Here is a 19119-nt window from a genome sequence, read left to right as displayed (position 1 = left end):
TCTGGAGCAATAAAAACTGCAATAGAAAAAGGACTTTGGAAGTAAGGTATTTACAAACAGCCTTTTCTTTCTTTCTTTGTTTTTCTGGGTTTTTTTGGTTGTTGGTTTTTTGTTTTTTTTTTTGAGGGGAGAGGGAGGCTTGGGCTTTTGGGGTAGTTATTTCCTTTGTGCTCAGACTGAAGGGAAATAGTCCTTCAGCATCTATTCTAATGTGCTCATTTATCTAGTGCTGGAAGAGTTGTGGGTAAATGAGGCTAAGGTCTAACACATAAAGAAATGTCTGCCAGCAAGAGATGTTTTAGCAGGTTAATGAGGAACTTGGTAACAGCCTAGCAGGGTCATTGCAAAATCACATTTCTTTTTGCTGATATCACTTCAGTCTTTTAAAACCACAGGAAAACACTGTGCTACGTTATGGGGAGATTTTGTTGAATTGAAAACGGTGTAGATAACATGTTATTTTTGAGTATTTTTAGCAAAAGTAGGAAAAAACCAGTGTGAAAATGGGCATCTCCTCCACTTGCTACTGCTGTCGGTGGGCCAGAGGAGGGCAGAGGGCCCTGCTTTTGTCAGCTCAGATTTGCTGCACCCAGGTTTTCTCTGGAGAGGTTGCAAGGGTGACTCTTCCCTCACTGACAAGCCATGCTGCCCTGAGGCTTCTCCTACGATAAGGTACAGCGAGTTATCAACAAAACAGCTCCAGGATCTGAAAGTCACACTGTGCCCAAATGGCTTGGGAAAAATGACCAAAGGCTTGAGTGGGCACTTGCAGCTGGAGCAGCAGTGGGGAGGCCACCACGCTCACAGACCAGGGGAGAGTCTGGCTTCGAGTCCAGATTAGGGACCTAGGAATTAGGGTTTGCAGACGTGGTCAAGCACTCAGAAACGTTACATGTCTAGAAAGGGCCAGGCACTGTTATGCAGCCCTGCAATGTAACTGCAGTGTGTCATCCAAAAGAAACATAAACCTTGAAGACTATTCTATTGTTTTATATATATTCTATATATACACATATTCTAAAATATTCTATATTTTTTCATTTTTATTGGAGCATATTTATTTACTAATTAAGGTCACACTGCAGATTGGAGAGAGAACCGAGTTTTAGAGGCTTGCTTTTTAATCTCAACAATTTTTTTTTGCAAGGGAGCCGTTGTAATGCAGAGATGTCTGGGTGAGATACCTGAGCAAAAGCAAGCAGTTTGGCTCTGCCACTGCACTGCTCCACGTGGCTGAAATTATTCTGCTGAAAAACAAGGTGAACTTCCCCATCGACTCTATGCTGCTGCAGCCATCCCGAGACTAGTACTCCACCTGCACCACCTTCTGCTGTTTAGGTAGATTTTCCGGGGGAAAAGAGCTTATTAAAAGTATTTTGACCTTCAAAATATGTGGTGCTTTTCTTCCAGTTCTGAAAAATCCCCTCTGAGAAATAAGAGCTACAACATTTCTAAGACTCGACTTTTCAGCTGGGTGATCTAAGAATTCATCCAGGAAGCAAGTTTATATGGTTATGCGTGCAGGAACTAGGGCTCTTAAAAATTAGTTGTGGCATAATTATTTACTTTAGAAAAACAGTATTAACTTTTACTCACCACTTCTCCTCCTCTACTTGAACTCCTATGGACTGGAACTTACTGGTTGCTTTATTTTCACCTGATTTGGTGGATTCTTCAGCACCATCAACCTTAAAAAAAACACAACAAAACCAAACAGCTAATTAGAATGTATTTTAGCAGAGATTTCACCCAGCTGCTTACAATTTCTATGCATGATAACTACTAAGAGCCTGCACATAAGTACCTTCATCTAGTCAGAGGTGTGCTGTGCCCATTTCTGATGTTATTAGTGAATATTCATAATTCTTGTTAATCTGTAAAGCATTTCTGTTAAGACAACAATTGGCCTGAAAAATGCAGATGGAGTTTATGCAGTATTTTATGGAGGCTGGATGCTCACATTTGCCAGAGCAAATCTCTGAGCAGCTCTAACTCCACTTGCTGCTCTCCACCATTTGTTGCATTTTACCTGCTAGTCTGTATGTGCATGTGTATGTGAACTCATGTCAAAACAATGTGTTTATTTTGCTTAAATATTAGTGCCCTGCATCAGAGCACTGTACAGATAAGATTTAAAGAAAGCAGATGCAGCATTTATGCTGCAGAATGCATTTCCTTTACTGCTTCATCATGCAAACAGGTGGTCCCCAGGAACACAGGCAGGAACTTTACACCACCTCTCCTTCCCGGTGAAGAGATTTATACCAATGGCATAAAGTTAACATTTAACCACAGGTGTGTCTTTGAGCAAAATCACAGACTTCTGGGTCCAATCAGTGTAACTGTTAACTCCCAATTCTGTAGATGACATTGTCAGCCATACAAGGAAAAAAAAAAATTCCAGCACACAGGATTTTTGGACCACAGCAGTGTTATGAAGTGACCTGTGGACCACCCTGATCTTGGGTGTACAAAATCTCCAGCTGTAGTTAGCATCTGTTCCACCAGTAAGTAAGCTTGTCCTTGGGAGCAAATTTAACAGCTATGCAGGAAAAGTACTCAAGGAGGGATGGGAGTGACAGAGCTCCTCAGTGAAGTACTTACCTGATCCTGAGGCTTTTGGGGAGATAACTACACCTTAAATCCCATAACTGACAGAAACGCAACCTTTTGATGGAAGAGTTTTTCTTTGCTTTGCTCTACTTTACTTGTTTGCTAAACAGATTTGCAGAAAAGACCTGTGGAGTCCTAAGAGTGACTGAGGACACGCAAGGAGGTTCATTACAAGTGCACATTAGGTTTATTTATTAGAGGAGGAAGCAAACTAAGAGTATGCTTCTGACTAAAGCAGCTTGCCCTGCTTGACAGAGATGGGCCAGACTATAAAGTGTATACCCAGTCTGAGTTCAGTCTAAGCCTAGACTAGGCTCCCTTAGCAGCGGAGAGAGACTGACTGCCTTCACACTGCTAGTCAGAGAGCTGACAGCCTACCTACCTATTTTAGGGCAGTTGTCTCTAAGAGAAGTAATTTCTGGCAACAGCAATCTTACAGTATTTCCACTCCCACACTACTCCTTCAGCCGTACCAGCACGACTGCTTGTGCAATGATGCTGCAAAATGGGCCAGACAGCAGACTGGCAAAGCAGTTTTCTTTTATTTGTGAAGCCTATCTGACTCTAAAAATCTCACTGACGGGCACAGCTGGGAGGGTGGCATGGTGCATGGGCAGGAATCCTGAGTGGCTGTATCACTGCTGAAGGTTTCGCTTCAGGTAATCTCTTCTTTAGGCATCTCCACTGGTTTGCACACAAAAACGTGTGCACCTCCTCACGTACCGTCCCCAGGCAGCTTTCACATACGATTATGCCGGTCATCTGTAAATCTCAAAATTTTGGAGGGAGATTTTCAAAGGCTTGAACTGCATTTGAGGCTCTGGTTTACTCAGATCTCAGGAAACTGAGGCCCCTATACCACATTACCATTGCTTCTTGGCTTCTGCAAATGTGGAAATTATTTCTTCCTGCCCATTACGGCACAGGGTGTTTGCCTGCTAAGGAGTCTGTATTGTTTTGCTCGGTAAAATAAGGGTTTACAACAATAAAACGGCACCTTAGGCTTGGCTGAGTATGGGAATAAGTAATAGAAGAGCTTTCCTCTATCCCCGTCCCACCTGGATCTTGCTCTTGTGTTTAACACTGAGTATCAGCTTTTCTTTCAGAATATGCCCAAAACAAACAGCTGTGAAGCAGGAAAAGGCTACAACAAAGGCAGTAAACTGAACCCACAGGCAATAGTAATTATTGCCCTTCCAAGAAGAAGTAAGAGGAAAGTCACAGCTTCCCCAGGAGCTGCCCCTGGGATGGCATACTTCTACACAGCGCTTCTCATCTCATCGGGCTGATGCAGAGATTTGCCGGTAAGTTCTTAGGCTTTGCTAATCAGATAAACCTGTCCAGGCACATAGTGCTGTGCTTACAACCTCCATCTGCAAGGAAAAAAAACTCATGTCTTCTTGTGAAGGCTGATAAGCTGTGGATTGCTATTCTATTTGCCTGGGATTCATCTCCCATCAAAACCTGTGTTGATTCTCAGTTGATTGTAAACTCAACTACTTTGTTGCAAAAACTAATCCTGCGAGCAGATAGTCCTGTGCACATTCTTTTTAGAGGGTATGGGAAAGATTAATTAGGAAAGCAGATTAAATTGGTCTAGTTTATTTGCTCTTCTCCTTTCTGCAACTAGGAGTGAACTCTGGCAGGGTTAGTTTTCTTGTTTCATTCCACTAGAGGTAACAAAAGGTAATTTTCTTTAACAAGGGCAAATCAGAAGGAACTTATCCTCTGCTCCTGTGGCTGAGATAGGAACAATGCTGCCTCATTCAAGTGGCTACCAGTCATTATGAAATGCATGAATAAGCAGTGACAATTAATTCCGTGAGGCTGGATGAAAATATTTTTTGGGTGATAGTGTAATGTAAATCATTGTTTTACACATTCCCTTTCAATGATTTAATTCATGCCTTTCTGACCCCCGCTGTGTTATGATTCATAGATTAGTGCTCATGTGTGTAATTTAACAGAGCTGAATAACAAACAGCAAGGAGACTTAAACAAGTCCTCGCGTCTGATTTTTTTTAACGATAAATTAGTAAAACATCATTAGTACCACACGGAATGATTATGGTGCTGTAATTTCTACATAGGTACCTGTCAGGAAAAGAAGAAAAATACACAAAACATTGCATAATGAGCAGTAAAATGAATGTAGAAATCCAAACCGATGGCAGGCATATAACCCACATCCCATACCACACCTGAATTCCAATAGATAAGCATCTGTTTTTCTTGAAGTGGTCCTTCTTTCTGTCTTCTACTGCGACGGTGGCAATGGTTGTGGTGGTGGTGACGGTGGCAGTATTGTTCCCTACATGTTGACTTGCAGGGCCATGGATCTGCGCATTGGCAGCTTCAATAGCAGCTGTCAGTGCCTTCATACTGTCCAAGCTCTCTGTGGAGTTGCTAAGTCCAGACTGACTGATGATATCTCCCCTCTGTCCATGCCCATCCATGTATGCATCTTGGGCAGATTCCGTGCTGCTCTGGGCTGTGATGGAAATAAACGGTTTGGTGGTAGTTCTTGGTGGGACTGGAGGTGGTGTCTTCTTATAGGTGGTAATGCAGGATGACACTGGAAAAAAAAATATATATGAGAGTTCTTGTTTTATTGAAGCTATAGGGAAAATGGATACAAATTTGATCTCAAAGCACCAGTGAGCATGGACAGAGCAGACGTAAGGACAACGCTGTTAGCCAAAAAGCCCCTGAAAGCTCCAATGCAAGTGTCATGGAAACACTTTGCTTATCAATGTCCTCTGTTTCTACTGATGTGAGTGGCAGAATTGTCAGTAGAGGGAAAGAAGCTATGTCAAGTTCCTCTTTAGCCTTTTTAGGATTGTTTTCTCCAGTGTATTTTCTACTAACTGTTCTAAGTCCTGTGGAAACAAGTCTATCAAAATGTTTGTTCTTTTCATGGCTTCCAAACTAGATTCACAAGGATGATGAGTCTCTAACCACTTATCTTAGCTAAACTGTACTACATGCGGTTTTATTGCAATTGTTTTCTGTCTCTCTGCCCTCTCCTACTGTATTTACTAAGCTTATGTAGAATTTTAAACTACATTTTTCTGATCAGAGAAAAATCCTTGGTCAAAGTCTGTTAACTCTCGCCATGCTTGGACTTGTGTATTTCTTACGATAAAATGTCTCACTTGTTGCACAGACTTCTTAAATACCTTAAAACACTTTGTAAGACATATTTAAAACAACATTTCACCATGCCTAATTTTCTCATCATAAGTATAACATATGAGTTCTGGAATAAAAATGCTCAATTTTATACACAGGGAGTTAGCATAACGAAGTCAATGGCTAAAGCCTGTCAGTCAGTGGGGCTACTTAAAGCAAAGTCTAAGTATAAATGTTTGCAACAACAGCGGCTTTAATAAAAGTTTATGAAGACTCTTTTCATATGTCGAAGGCCATGCTCTGTTTGTGAGTGCTTCTATATGGATTTAGAAGATTAGCTTGAGGTTCCCAGGTTAAAAGCTATTGGCCTGTGTTTACAGAATTACATGCAGAAAGCACTGCACGGAGATAAAACTATCCTCCTTTAAGGGATAACTGGCAGCTCTGCATTGCTGAAGTCCTGGAATGCTTTCAAACACGGAAAGAAAGTCCATTAAGAACAAAAAACAATCATGATACGCTCTGTTTTTTAAGAAAATAAATGCAGGCATGAACCTGTGCAAAGTTCAGACACAAACACGTTAACATAAATTCTTATTAACAGTAATCATATGGCAAGAAATTATTCATCAGATCATTTTAATTGGCAGACGTCTATGCCACCCACATAAAAGGTAACTCTGCTACAGCTGTTCTGCTCTCTGTTTGCACGGTACGTGCTTGTCGAGCCAGAAGCCATTATGGTATTAATTTGACTAGCTCAGATCCATATGCCTCATATCTCCCGATAGCTGTAGGAATAGTTATAGCGTAAAAGGTGTTTCCAGGGCATGAAATCACACGGGACTTTTTTTAAAGAACTCTAGTATAAGTTTCTGATAACATGTCTGAACCCATGTTAAACACGTTGAATGCTAATGGAAAAAGAGTGTTTCACTCAGGTAGTGAGGGTTTTGAAACTATGATTCACTTCTGAAGAATCAAACAGAAACCACAGCATCTTTGAGAGAAGAGATGGCTCAAAATGAAGCTGTCAAATTTTAACTCTGGGAAAGTGAATAGTTGATAAGGGTTAAAGATGTTTTTTAAAGTGTTTATGACAAGACCAATACCTGGAACTCCAGAAAACATGACAATTTTTCAAAGGGGATTGTGAATGTGGTGCTGTTCTTCACTGGGTTTGATGTTGCCAAAAAGCATTTGTTGTGACTGTGCATGCTCAGGCAAATCAGCTGCTGTTGCTGCAGCACAAACATCTACCCCGGGACTTGTGGAGAATTGTGCAGGCTGCTGCTTGGGTGATGATATCCCAGAAACAGCCCAGGTGGTTCGTTGTCAGGAGAATGTCCTCTGAGTGGTGGAAATGCAAAGGGAAATTCATCACTGAAGAATTCAAGGCACATACACACGCGTATATCCAGGTAACGCTTCGGGAAGCCAGTGCCAAACCTGTTGAACAGAAGTTTGTGTGCCGTGATGCTTTGCAATTCAGCAAAGTATAAATTGGCCCATTTAAAATATGCTAGACAAGGTCATTGTGGAACTCCTGGGGAGATGCCAGCACCTTCAGGACATCCTAGCAAGGCACGTATCATTTTTCCTACATAGCAGAGAGGGAAACGAATAAGAAACACACTTGAGAAGTGCTCTTAGGTAGGAGAGCTTCAAAAGTAAAAAGCAAGCCTTAACAAGACTGGTCCTCACATCACTGATCATCCCTCCCTTAGAAATAGAGTCAATAGTCAACTGTCTATTGCCAGCCACCGGGCACTCTGGACACAGCAGCAGAAATACAGAAACGCCTGATTAAGACGTCTTTCATTCTGTTGGGAAATGTACTCAATGAGGAGTCTAATCCACACTGCAATGCAAGATGTTTGCACTCAGCTAATTAAATCTGAAGTTATTCTTAAAAGGGGGAGAGAGAATTGACAAGTCATACGGTGAAATTGTAAGGAGAAATGGCAAACGCTCTTTTAGCAAGTCAAAACAAATCCTCAGTTTCCTGGAGTCACGCAGCACATACTGTACAGCCCCGGAGAAGCAGAGTGTGCAAGTCATAAAAGAACCCCAGGCACTTCATTACTGGAAATGATGTAAGCTCCCGCCGCTCCTCTGCAGAAACGACAACACAACAACGCTCCGGCCACCGCTGTCGGAGGCAGCTGCTCCCTAAATGTTGTAGCTGGCTGAGCCCTCCAAAGGGCTGAAGCACAACAACGAAAGGGATTCGGTGCATCAGTTGTTCCCTGGGTGCTTTCAAGAACCTGGCAACTCGTGACATGGCACCCTGAAGGATCTGTGGGCTTTTCAAGTGGCTACGGTATTTTAAATGCTAAGCTGCTGGAAAACAAAACGAGCGCTCCCCAGGGAAAACGACAAAACCACGGCGCTCTCCTTGGGCAGCCAAGAGAGCCTGAGCGTTCAGTCGGTGAGGGGAGGACCCATCACATCCTCTTCTGTCCCCGTGGGCACAGGGGAAGCTCATCCATCCAGCTGTCCCACAGCAGAGATGGACCGCCCAGCAGGAGGGCTCTGAGGGAGAAGATTACAGGATCGCGGGACGCGTGAAAAAGATGGAGAAATCCTCACTTCACACACAGGGAACTTTCAAAGGGTTTTGCACATGAAAGTTAGCTTAATCCACATCAGGAAGTGAATTTAAAGGGCTGTATAAATTCCTTGATAAATATGTTCTTGGACGTGGATCAAGGAGCGAAGTTCTGTACGGAAACTGATCTGACTGGAGAGTCAAGTCTAAGTAGTCTAATTTTTCATAAAAATTGTTTAGACACGGAGTTAATCAGAAATAACGTTGTCTGAATAGCAAACAAGTATATGAACCTTCAGTTTGTCACAGTATAAAGAAGCTTTTCACATTATTTTCCGGAGCACACATGCTGCTGGAGCAGGTATACGTTTAACTCCTAGGGCATATGAAAGGTTTAATCCAGAAACTAGTTATGTCATGTGCAAGAATCTTGACTCTCAAAGCACCTTGAATCAGGCCCACTGTTTCCAGCTGTATCAATCCACTAAGCAATGCTCTCCTTTTCATTTTGATCTTTATCCTATTTCTGTGACCTGCCTTCAGGTTACAGTTTAATCCCAAATACCTAGTGAAAAAGCACTTTCTCCAGATTAAAAAAAAAAAAAAAAAAAAAAAAAAATAATTTTAGTGCAACTAGAGTTGGGACCCTCAGCACACTGGTTTACTCTTCTTTATAACAATAAGTTTGGCTCCCCACTGCACCCCTCATGCCAACAGCAGGTCAAGTTCAAATACTCAGCAATTTCTTTCCATCCAAATCCTGAGAAACATGAATTTGCTCTTACAAAAGAACACGAGCAAGTCAGGCTTGAGATGACTATGACTTAGCACGTATAAAGTCTGCAAGTCAAAAGCAACCACAGAATTCAATTTAGTGGTAACAATAGGAACGTACACATCTACTGGTCTTTTTTTTTATTAAATCCACAGGGAAAAACACCTTTCTCCACATTAAAAAAAAAAAAAAAAAAAGAAAAAGTCATGGTGTTTGTCCTCCTAGCCAGTATTTCCAAACAACTAGCTCATGGGACAGGAATTTGGAACAGGGAGTGTCAACCACCCAGTTCAGAAGGAAGTCTAATGATAAAAAAAATAATCCCAGATTGCATAATAATAAAGGCTTGAATTTGAATGTTTCATTGTAAGAGCACTTCAGTTGTTTAAACATGCTCACTAGGGAGATGAGCCCTCAGGAACAAACATCAGCACGCAAACACAGATTTTTAGCTCAGTGAATGGGTGCTCAGGAGAACCCCAAGGCAGATTACTATTTGTGAAGAGATCAAATTCATGCAGTACTTTGAACAATTCAAGGGATGAGATATGTAAGCAATATCTTCCTAATTTGGCAGTCTCATATATGCTTGGTTAACAAATACAGGAATAAATTAAAGTGCAAATTTAAAGTTAATTAAAATAATGGTGTTTCTCTTGAGGAAAACGACTAATTGCATGGTTTGAAAGGAGCAGCAAAGGACACCACTTGTGCACAACTAAGTTTTGAGGTACAAAGCAGGAGTTCTTCCACCCCGCACAGATGTACCTCAGTCTTCTGATGTACTGTCTGTTAAAGAGGTGTGCTAACAGCCGTGCCCCTGCACCTCACACAACTGCAACACAAAACATGGATGTAGGCACATCCAAGGAGACTTGAGCCTCACAACTGCAGCCCTCGAGCTCCCCTCACGGAAGTGCAGTGCTTGATTTGGCTTGTTAGACTCAAATAGAGCTGTTACTTTCTTTACCATGCACTGGTTTCCTTACTTTGTTGAGGGTTGGGGGGGGATGCTTAGAGATAGGGTTTCAAATCCTGTAATTTGTACATGCAAAAAATCGGTATGAAAACAGAGCATGCATTTTCTAATAAAAAATTTTCATATAGCAAATGGCTTCTGAGGGTGCAGTGATTTACTATTAAAAATACATATAAAGATTTTCATAAGAAGTTCTAAACTGCCCAAGGGAGTAATACCAGAGTGAGTTATGGATGTCATTATCCCAAATCAGAACTACTGAAATCTTTGTACCATGTCATCTTCATGGCTCTGCCAAGGCCATGCTTTTTCTGTACCCCCACCACTGTGAAACCAGGTATTTTATCCAACAAAAGGCATAACCGATAACTAAAATCCTGCAGAAATCTACACAAAGTGTCTAATCTATCTTTACTGCACACTATAGTGTGGACTATAGCACAACACACTATAGTACGACAATGTTAAAATTTAATATCCCGTGTATTCTGAGGTCTAAAAGCTGATGCTGGTGATCTTTGCATAAATCTGGACATTTTCGTTCGCAAGTAGGGTGCCTCCAGCTTCCCAGCTGGGTACAGTAGAAGACCTCCTGAAATCTAAGAGAGGGGTGAGACTAAATATGGCTCATCCTGCATCTCAAATGGATCAAGTTAGAAAATCTGACGTGATAGTCAGTGGATGAGAGGTGAATATTTCTTCAGCAGATTTTTATTTTTCTTTTAATGGCTGCTGCTGGAAGCTGCTGATGCCAGTCAGAAGTTTAATTGCTGTCCCAGGGAAGCTGAATTAGTGTACAGAGAACAGGTGAGATAGCCAAAGGTGTCTGCTAAATGCAGTTTATCTCTAGGATATGACCACAAATTATGGATGCACAGGCAAAATTCAGTGCATGTAGGCTTCCTATAAGACTCACTTCACTCCTTGTACTATATAGCCATAGCTGAACTTCTCTATACATAAAAATTGCCAGTATGTTAACAGCACACATTTTAAGCAATTCAACTTATTTGGCCTCAAAGCCAAGAAATCTACAAACAATTGAAACTCTGGAAAAAAGATTTCACGTAAACTGAAAGCCATTACCCAAAGTGGACCATTGCTAGCATGGCTTATAATACTTATAATACTTCTGAAACCTGTGATCTTTACTGGTGTCAAGCAATTAGGACTCAACTTGATCTTTTCTGAAGACAGAGATAAAATAAGTAAGAGTGTGACCATGTGCAAACCCTAGATTTCATTTCTATTAATGCATATGCGCTCCCTCGCCTTTTTACTTGGGGTGAGCAGCTGGAGGGGACAACAGTAGCATTTCTTTCTGCTATTTCCTCACCAGCAGCTGTCTCCATGAGATCGAACTGCACCCTACCTGTGGAGATGGTGCTTTACACATGGGTTTGATCCGGGCCATTGGCTCAAGTTATATACCCATGGGTGACATATGAATAGCTGCTCAAGCTGAAATTCAGTCTGGTTGAGAAGGCAGACACAAGTGAAGACACAAGGAGTTGTCCTTAAACTCTGGCTACCAACAAAGCATCTGGAAAATCACCACCAAGATCTGCAGGGATGATGATGTGAGTCTGTTCCAGAGAGATGCTCTCCGAGAACTTTGAAGATTCAAACTGCTTTAAAACAGTCATGGTAGGAGGTATCTGACACAGTACATCAGCCTCTACATTCAATGAAACATGTTGGAGAAGAGTAAAAAGAAAAAGAGAAAACCAATACAGCAGTGAGGTCTTTTTTCGCTAGCATATGAATTATTTACCATCTCTTTTCATCTGTACAGCATTTTTTTTCTCTGAGAAAATCAGGGAAACACTGATCTATAGCTTAAACTAAGTCTAGCAAACCATTCAAATGCTTTCTGCATTTAAGTACTGCACCAAATGCTTCATGCTTCCCTCCTTTCAGAGTATCCATGGAAAACAAGAAATTTTAGATTTAAAAAAGGATATTTTATGTTTCAGAACTTACATGTCACAAAATTACCATGGTAAGAAATTAATAAGCTTTCTGAATGCCAATACACTCATCTTACAAAAGGCATCTATGGAAAACAGAGGAAACCTTGTGAAATATGGTAGTTTATCCCACTTAGACCAAGAATGTGTAACAGTAAATAAATGTAATAATATGCAGCTTGACGAAATCAGATCCTTTCCCCATATATTTTCCAGGAAGCAACTTCACTGGCACTTTGATATAACACTTTGTTATGTGTTACTGCAGCACTCTCAAATTCCAGAATTTGCATCTTTTTCCCTCTGGCAGTACTGTTAATAAAACAAAATGGGTATTCTTTTTTTTTAATGTGGAGTTGTACTAACCAAATACAGACATATATATGTAAGCAGCTATTTAAGTAAAAACACAGTGCAAGAACCAAAGCCTGGATTTTCAGAAACAGGGGGTTGAACTTTCTGCAAGTATCTAGCCACCTTAGCTAGGAAGTTGTATTTATGAAGTTTAAAATCCAAACACACTCTGAAAAACTAATAACTTATTTTTTTGACTGTTTACTGAAGAACGGTTGACTGTAAAGACTTGGGCTGCAAGTGCATATCGCAAGTTCTTAGGGCTGATCACTTGAAAACCTGTCTTTTATTTACATTTCTGAATTGGATCTGGATTCCTGAAAACCTAACCTGAACTATGAATACACAACATAATTTCCAGACTATACCAGCAGCTCTTTTAACGTATAGCTGGGCAGCGAGCATGCCACAGGGGAGCCCACACTTGCCACTCTGTTTGGGCATATTACCGTGGGTGTTATTTCTTCAATTGATCATGTAATATTTGTAGCTACTGGTTCTGGAGATATTAATATACTCTTGTATATATGGCTTCCCTTCAGTTACAGATGGGATATTTAATATCTGAGCAGCCAATACGTAGGAGAATTGAATCCTATCAAACCTGGAGGTATATCAGGGCAGATATGTGGTCAGAACCAAGCCCACGGATTATTCATGAAGTACTGTGCATCATGCCCTCCTTTGCTGTTCATCAAGAAGCACTGCATTTTCTCCTTCCTAATCCTTCGCTGCCAGTCTCTCATCCTCCCATGGTGGCAACAGAGATGACTGATGATGAAGCAAGTTACCAATCAGTCATTTTAAGATGAGCTTGTCATGAATTTGATGGAGAAATTGTGGGTTAAAATTGTACAGCTTTTGTCATGTATGAGATCGGACTGGACAATAATTAGGATTCTCCTTTTCTAAATCTGTGAATCCCAGAAGCTAACCTGTGAACCTAGAGGAGAACTTAAGCAAGGCAATTATCTCTGAGTACTCTGATCATGTAGCATTTAAGCTAGCTGCATATTAGCGTAGTTGAACATCACTGTTTTCAACAATACTGCAAGGATTTTCTTTTTAAGCTCTTCACTGCAACTAACTTCCAACAGGCAGTATTTGGCTGGGGTATTAACACTTCAGAGTGTGATTCCTGTATAAGAAAGAAATGACTGTAAAAGTTGTTCCCTCTTCCTCAGCCTGGAAGTGTACCTTCTTTGTTTGCTGCTGATGTTAGCAAGAAAACAAGCATCTACTGGTTTTTACTCCCAGTGGTTTTCTGAATACTTAATAAACTTAAGGTGGGGTAAGCAGAATTCTGTATCATTGCACACATTGGCATCAAGCTGGTCTCATAGAATTTGATTAGTGATGCACCTAAATTGGCTTAGAAATCAATTAGTTTAAATTGCTGCAAACCCACCCCTGATGTGGACACATTTAGAAATGGATATGACTGATAAGGTCTTTTTTTTTTTTAAACCTAAATGAAAATGCAGTGGAAATAAGAGTGATTCACTTCAAGTGTTTATTCCAATTAACTGTATCAGTTCACTGATTTTAAACTGATTTCCTTTTCTGTCATGGTGTGCAAACAAGCTGTACATTGTTATCAATTGCATCCAGTTGAATCTGCTGAAAACTACAGAGGTATACTTTAATCTGATGACAATTTGTCTAGTTTAAGAGCCGCCTTTAATTTTCTGAGTCAAAATCAGTTTTCAGGGTCGCTCTGAGTTAATTTCTATCTGCATGGTTTCGTTACTTTTATATCTGGGAACTGCATCCTGGGCTGCATCAAAAGAAGTGTGAGCATCAGGTGGAGGGAGGTGATTCTCTGCTCCTCTGCTCTGCTCTGGTGAGACCCCACCTGGAGTATTGTGTCCAGCTCTGGAGTCCTCAGCACAGGAAAGACATGGACCTGTTGGAACAGGTCCAGAAGAGAGCCTGAAGATGATCAGAGGGCATGAAGATGATCAGAGAGGAGGAGTACCTCTCCTGTGAGGACAGGCTGAGAGAGTTGGGGTTGTTCAGCCTGCAGAAGAGAAGCAGCCTTTCAGTACTTAACGGGGGCCCACAGGAAAGATTGGGACAAACTTTTTAAGAGGGTCTCTTGCAATAGGACAAGGGGTAATGGTTTTAAACTAAAAGAAGGTAAGTTTAGATTAGATATAAGGAAGAATTTTTTTACAATGAGGGTGATGAAACACTGAAACAAGTTGCCCAGAGAGGTGGTAGATGCCCTATTCCTGGAAACACTCAAGGTCAGGTTGGACATGGCTCTGAGCAACCTGATCGAGTTGAAGATGTCCCTGCTCATTGCAGTGGGGTCTTTAGATGACCTTTAAAGGCCCCTTCCAACCCAAACTATTCTATGATCCTATGATGGTATAATTTTTTAAAAGATGAATAAAATACAACAAAACACAGAATATAGTGAGTAGCATTGTTCCTAATCAACTTTTCAAAGCTGACCTACACTGGAGTAGTTCTGCACTATGAGACAGGTGTATACATATATATATACACACATATGGGACAGTTATATTTCTCCAGTCATTAGTATACTGGTATACACAGCAAGTACAGAAATGTAGGTACACCAGTTTTGCATGTTATTCAACCCTAAGGCTGTTCAGAAGCTTTTAAGCAATCCAGAAAGACATTGCTCTGACACAGATTATTCAAATGCACTTAATACAACCTACATGAGATGGAATTTACTATTTTTTGGTACAATAACCACCTATTTTATTAAACAAACTACCTTGTGATGCTGATGAACGTATGTTGTGATTCCTTGCAGTGGAAACCACTTTGTCACCTGATCCAGCAAAGGACTCAAATCTCTTTAAACTCCCGACTTAAAAGAAAGTATATGCTTAAGCTTTTTTTAGTCAGTCCCCAATGGTAGCAAGGCTTTACTACTCTCACATTGTCCCAGAAGTCTATCTTTCAATTTGTTTTGAGAATCTTATTTTATGCTACTCGATATCTAAGATTATATTAAATAGTTTGGCTAAGAGTTAAAAGTTATTCAAATGACAGCAATGATGAAGGGCTGCTGTGTTTTAATCAGATATATGTTGGGAAGAAACTGTAAAAATGCCAAAGACAAGAAAATTAATGCCAATACAAACTAAAAGAAGAATGTGATTGATAAAAGCAACACGAACAACTTTTTAGCTACTATGAATTACCATGAAGCACCACAAGAACTGATTTATATCATTTTAGTATCAGTTTCAATGTAGTTCACTATAATTCAAAAGAGCTATACAGGTATAACAACACACTGTGTTATTCTCACTGAGAGTTTCTAATAAACATAAATGTAGAAAACCAGCATTCAGGAAGGAAAGCACCATGTGGGTATGAGCAAGAACATCTGGTCAGCTCGGGAAATTCTGACTTGTTTTTACCCAGCCAGTACTGCATTTTTCAGCACACGTACTGCTTTTGGGGTGTTCCAGCACAAGCAGGAACTTATAAACAAGCAAGTTATGCTTGCAGGTTTCCCAAAACAAAACCCAAACCAAAACCAAGAGCCGCTGGTAGCAGGAGGAAGGAAGAGAAGAGGGAAAATTACAACTAAATCCATGCTCTGGGCTGAACAGTAACTTGTCACCTGAGAGAGAGAATTATGACCCAACTCAAAAGTTCTGCCTCCCCTGTGGTCCTGATAAGGTTATCAGATGACCTGCTAAAAGTCGCCTGATGGGGCAGATCCTCTCACGCCTTGGGGGAAAATGCAAACCCTTCTCAAATGAGAAGGAAATGTAGACAAAGAGTTTACACAAGAAATTATACTTATCTTTGGACAAATTTCAGTTAAATAGCAAAACTGACTCAAGCCTGAGGACACTAACATTTTTTAAAATCTAGAAAAAATGGAATTGCTTTGTGAACAAGGCATATGAAAAATGTGTATGAAATGCGAATATTGTGTTGAGAGGAATTAAAATCTACACCGAAGTCTGATTTCTATCTTCCCATTTTAAATTCAAATTAATAAACTACAGCCTTGCTTAGTGTCAGGTTTGAGGTCGCTGTGAGTGACCTCATCCTTTTATCTATTTTCTTGTTTTTACAACAATAGTTGTAGTTAATAACACCACAAATCAGCTGAAAATACTGGCTTGGAGTCATAAATTTCTAAAGATCAGCCTGAGTGTCCTGAGCACAAAAAATATTGACATCTCATTTACAGTGACCTACAGATGAGAGCTTTTCAAGAAATTGGAGCCCTAAAAATCACTTGTTGGGAGTCCTGAACTAGCAAGAGGGCATCACCAATTCCCAGAAGACATTTAGACAAAGAAAGACAGAGGCCCTGCCACACGTGAAAGAGGACAGACCAGTCTTGTGTAACTTTTAAACAAGATTTAAGTGAAAGACATTCTCATTTCTTTAAACATATTTAATCATTTGTTAAAGAAATGCTTGTAAAACAAGCCTATAAGAAATTCAGGTTCTCAGTTTGTAGGAGATGTCAGACACAAACTCCCATAACTTCCTTGGAGACGTCAACTGTGTGTCTGATGATAGTCCAAATGCTTTGTTTTGGTTTGGTTTGTTTTCTTCTATTTCTTTTTTTTTCCTTTTTATTTGAAAAACTCAACAGTTCAGTAGAGGTGGAAATTGTAAACTTGCCCACATGATCCTGAAACCCTGATGGCTGAATTCATGTCATATCATTCCAGTGGCAAAAATCAGAGGTTTATTTTACATAATTTCCACAAGGACAAGAAGCATTGTCACAGCAAAGAACCAATGTGAGCAAACTTTTCTCTCCCAAATCCACATAGTGTTTATTTTCTAATTACAATTTCCTTTAGCCAGAGATTTTGGAATTAGTGCTCCCGTTCTCAGCCTGGGATAAACCTCACTTTTCCCTAAACCCTAGACAGCAAAATAATATTAACATTTCTTATATTTACATAATTGTAAAAAATGAATGATGCGTTTTGTGCCGGCTTAGATAAAAGGTAAACCCAGACGTTTTGTGCTGGATAAGTTAAAAGGTAAACCCAGGCCATCTATTTAATACATAAAAAGAGAAAGCAAACATGCCCAAATGAATTTTGACACTTCAAAGTATTTAGACCTTTTGAATCTCTAGACTACAGAAGTGTTTTCTGAAGATCACAAGGCCAAGACAAAATCTTTGTGAATGCCAGCAAAGTGAATCCTAGAAATCCATACAATTTCACACATACATAGCAAATCCTTGTGCACATCCCTAAGTGCACAAGATGCAGGAAAGAGTCTAGATTGAATTTTTAACCAAAGTCACAATCTTTGAGTTCTCTTTATCATTTTCTGCCCCAGCCTGAAATGTCCTGTCCTTTAATCACTTCTCTAATAAGGCCCATTTATTGTATACAGCTATTCCTCCTGCAAACTTGGTGTTTTGTTTGGGAAAAAAAATCTCAGTCTGTGAGATCCACTGGCTCACTGTGAACCAGAAGGTAACCTGAACCTCTGACTGAAGATGCTCCCACAGATATATGGGATGTGAAAGAATGGAGAAAAATCAGATCTGGATCCTCATGTCCAAACTGGTCAGTTAAAAATAAATAAATAAACTAATAGAAATAACTATGAATATTCTATGAAAATATGGATGCTCAGCAGAGCAACCTGCAACCTGCTTCAACTCAGGCTGTCCAGTTCGGCAATGCTTTGCTTGAAAACCTTTATATGACCTCGATTTCTGTTTGCATGGCTGTTTGAAAAATGTCTGTCTTAATACCAGCACCTTTATCTGCCTGGTGAACATTGCTGAGAACATGTGGTTATTCATTATTTGTTATCCTCATCAAATTACAGAGTCTGAGAAATACCACTGTCAAATGGCAATCACTCAGCACAAAAATAAAATAATTAAAATAGATGATAAATAATCCACAAGCCAGGGTCTTCTTTACATAAATTCCCCGTTAACAATTGATAAACAAATATGTCTGTAATAATGAGGACTGTTCGCAAACAACTTGGGAACTGGGGAAAATTAAAAATTCAAGATTAAAATCAGTTCCAGTGAGTAAATCAGTCAGCCCTTGTTACCAACAATATTAATAGCATTTACTTTTTATCACAAGGGATCTAAGAAGATACTCATACAGTGTGTAGCTGTAGGTCACAGCAGCAGCATCCGTGGCTGCACTGCACCCAGCTGAGAGGACGGTTTGAGGCTTATTGGACGTTTTCCAGAAGAGCTATTACTCGGGAGTAATTATGCATTTTGGAAGTGGTTTAAACTGAATCACTACACCCCCAGCTTTTATTTAGGATTAAGGGTATCCAGACAAAGAGTTATTCTGGAATAACCATGGTACTTTTAGAGAATTTCCACACTTTGCTGCAGAGAGGAGTGCGGCACACTGAGCCAGCAGTCTCCTCCCGCGACCTTTGTTTTCTTCAGAGCCTGTCAAAGCGCTGGCTGCTCTAATTCCCTTCAGCTTTTAAAGACTAAAAGGGGCAATATTCAAGGTTCTTTGGCTGAATGACTTGGGTGAAGAAAACAGCAACAAAGTATGTGTATGAACTCGCCTCTATCCAAGATTTCTCAAGGCACAGATTTCCCTACCTGCAGAATGATTAGAAAAAGTGTGAACAATTAGATTATAAAATTTTCAAAGGCAGCTATCTGCATTTTCAAAGGCAGCTATTGCTACATCTGCAATATCATTCTTTTGTGTATAAAATTGCTATTTAATCCATGTACACCAGGATTGAAATCTACTCATAAAATCAA

General features: G+C 40.2%; 1 protein-coding gene across 6 annotated transcripts in view; it reads right to left on the bottom strand.

Annotated features, from left to right (window-relative positions):
• DLGAP1 (discs, large (Drosophila) homolog-associated protein 1) overlaps window positions 1–19119 on the bottom strand; it is a 504110-nt gene that overhangs the window by 22497 nt on the left and 462494 nt on the right. For all 6 annotated transcript variants that reach the window (XM_014938662.1, XM_014938666.1, XM_014938663.1 and 3 more), the window contains 2 exons: window positions 4815–5188; window positions 1597–1688 (listed from right to left, as the gene is read on the bottom strand). In XM_014938662.1, the coding sequence (XP_014794148.1) occupies window positions 1597–1688; window positions 4815–5188 (466 nt within the window). The remainder of the gene's footprint in view (window positions 1–1596; window positions 1689–4814; window positions 5189–19119) is intronic.

The sequence above is a fragment of the Calidris pugnax genome, unplaced genomic scaffold (genome assembly GCF_001431845.1).
Source record: "Calidris pugnax isolate Ruff unplaced genomic scaffold, ASM143184v1 scaffold13, whole genome shotgun sequence".
Classification (NCBI taxonomy): Eukaryota; Metazoa; Chordata; class Aves; order Charadriiformes; family Scolopacidae; genus Calidris; species Calidris pugnax.
This window is presented reverse-complemented; position numbering and strand designations above follow the sequence as displayed.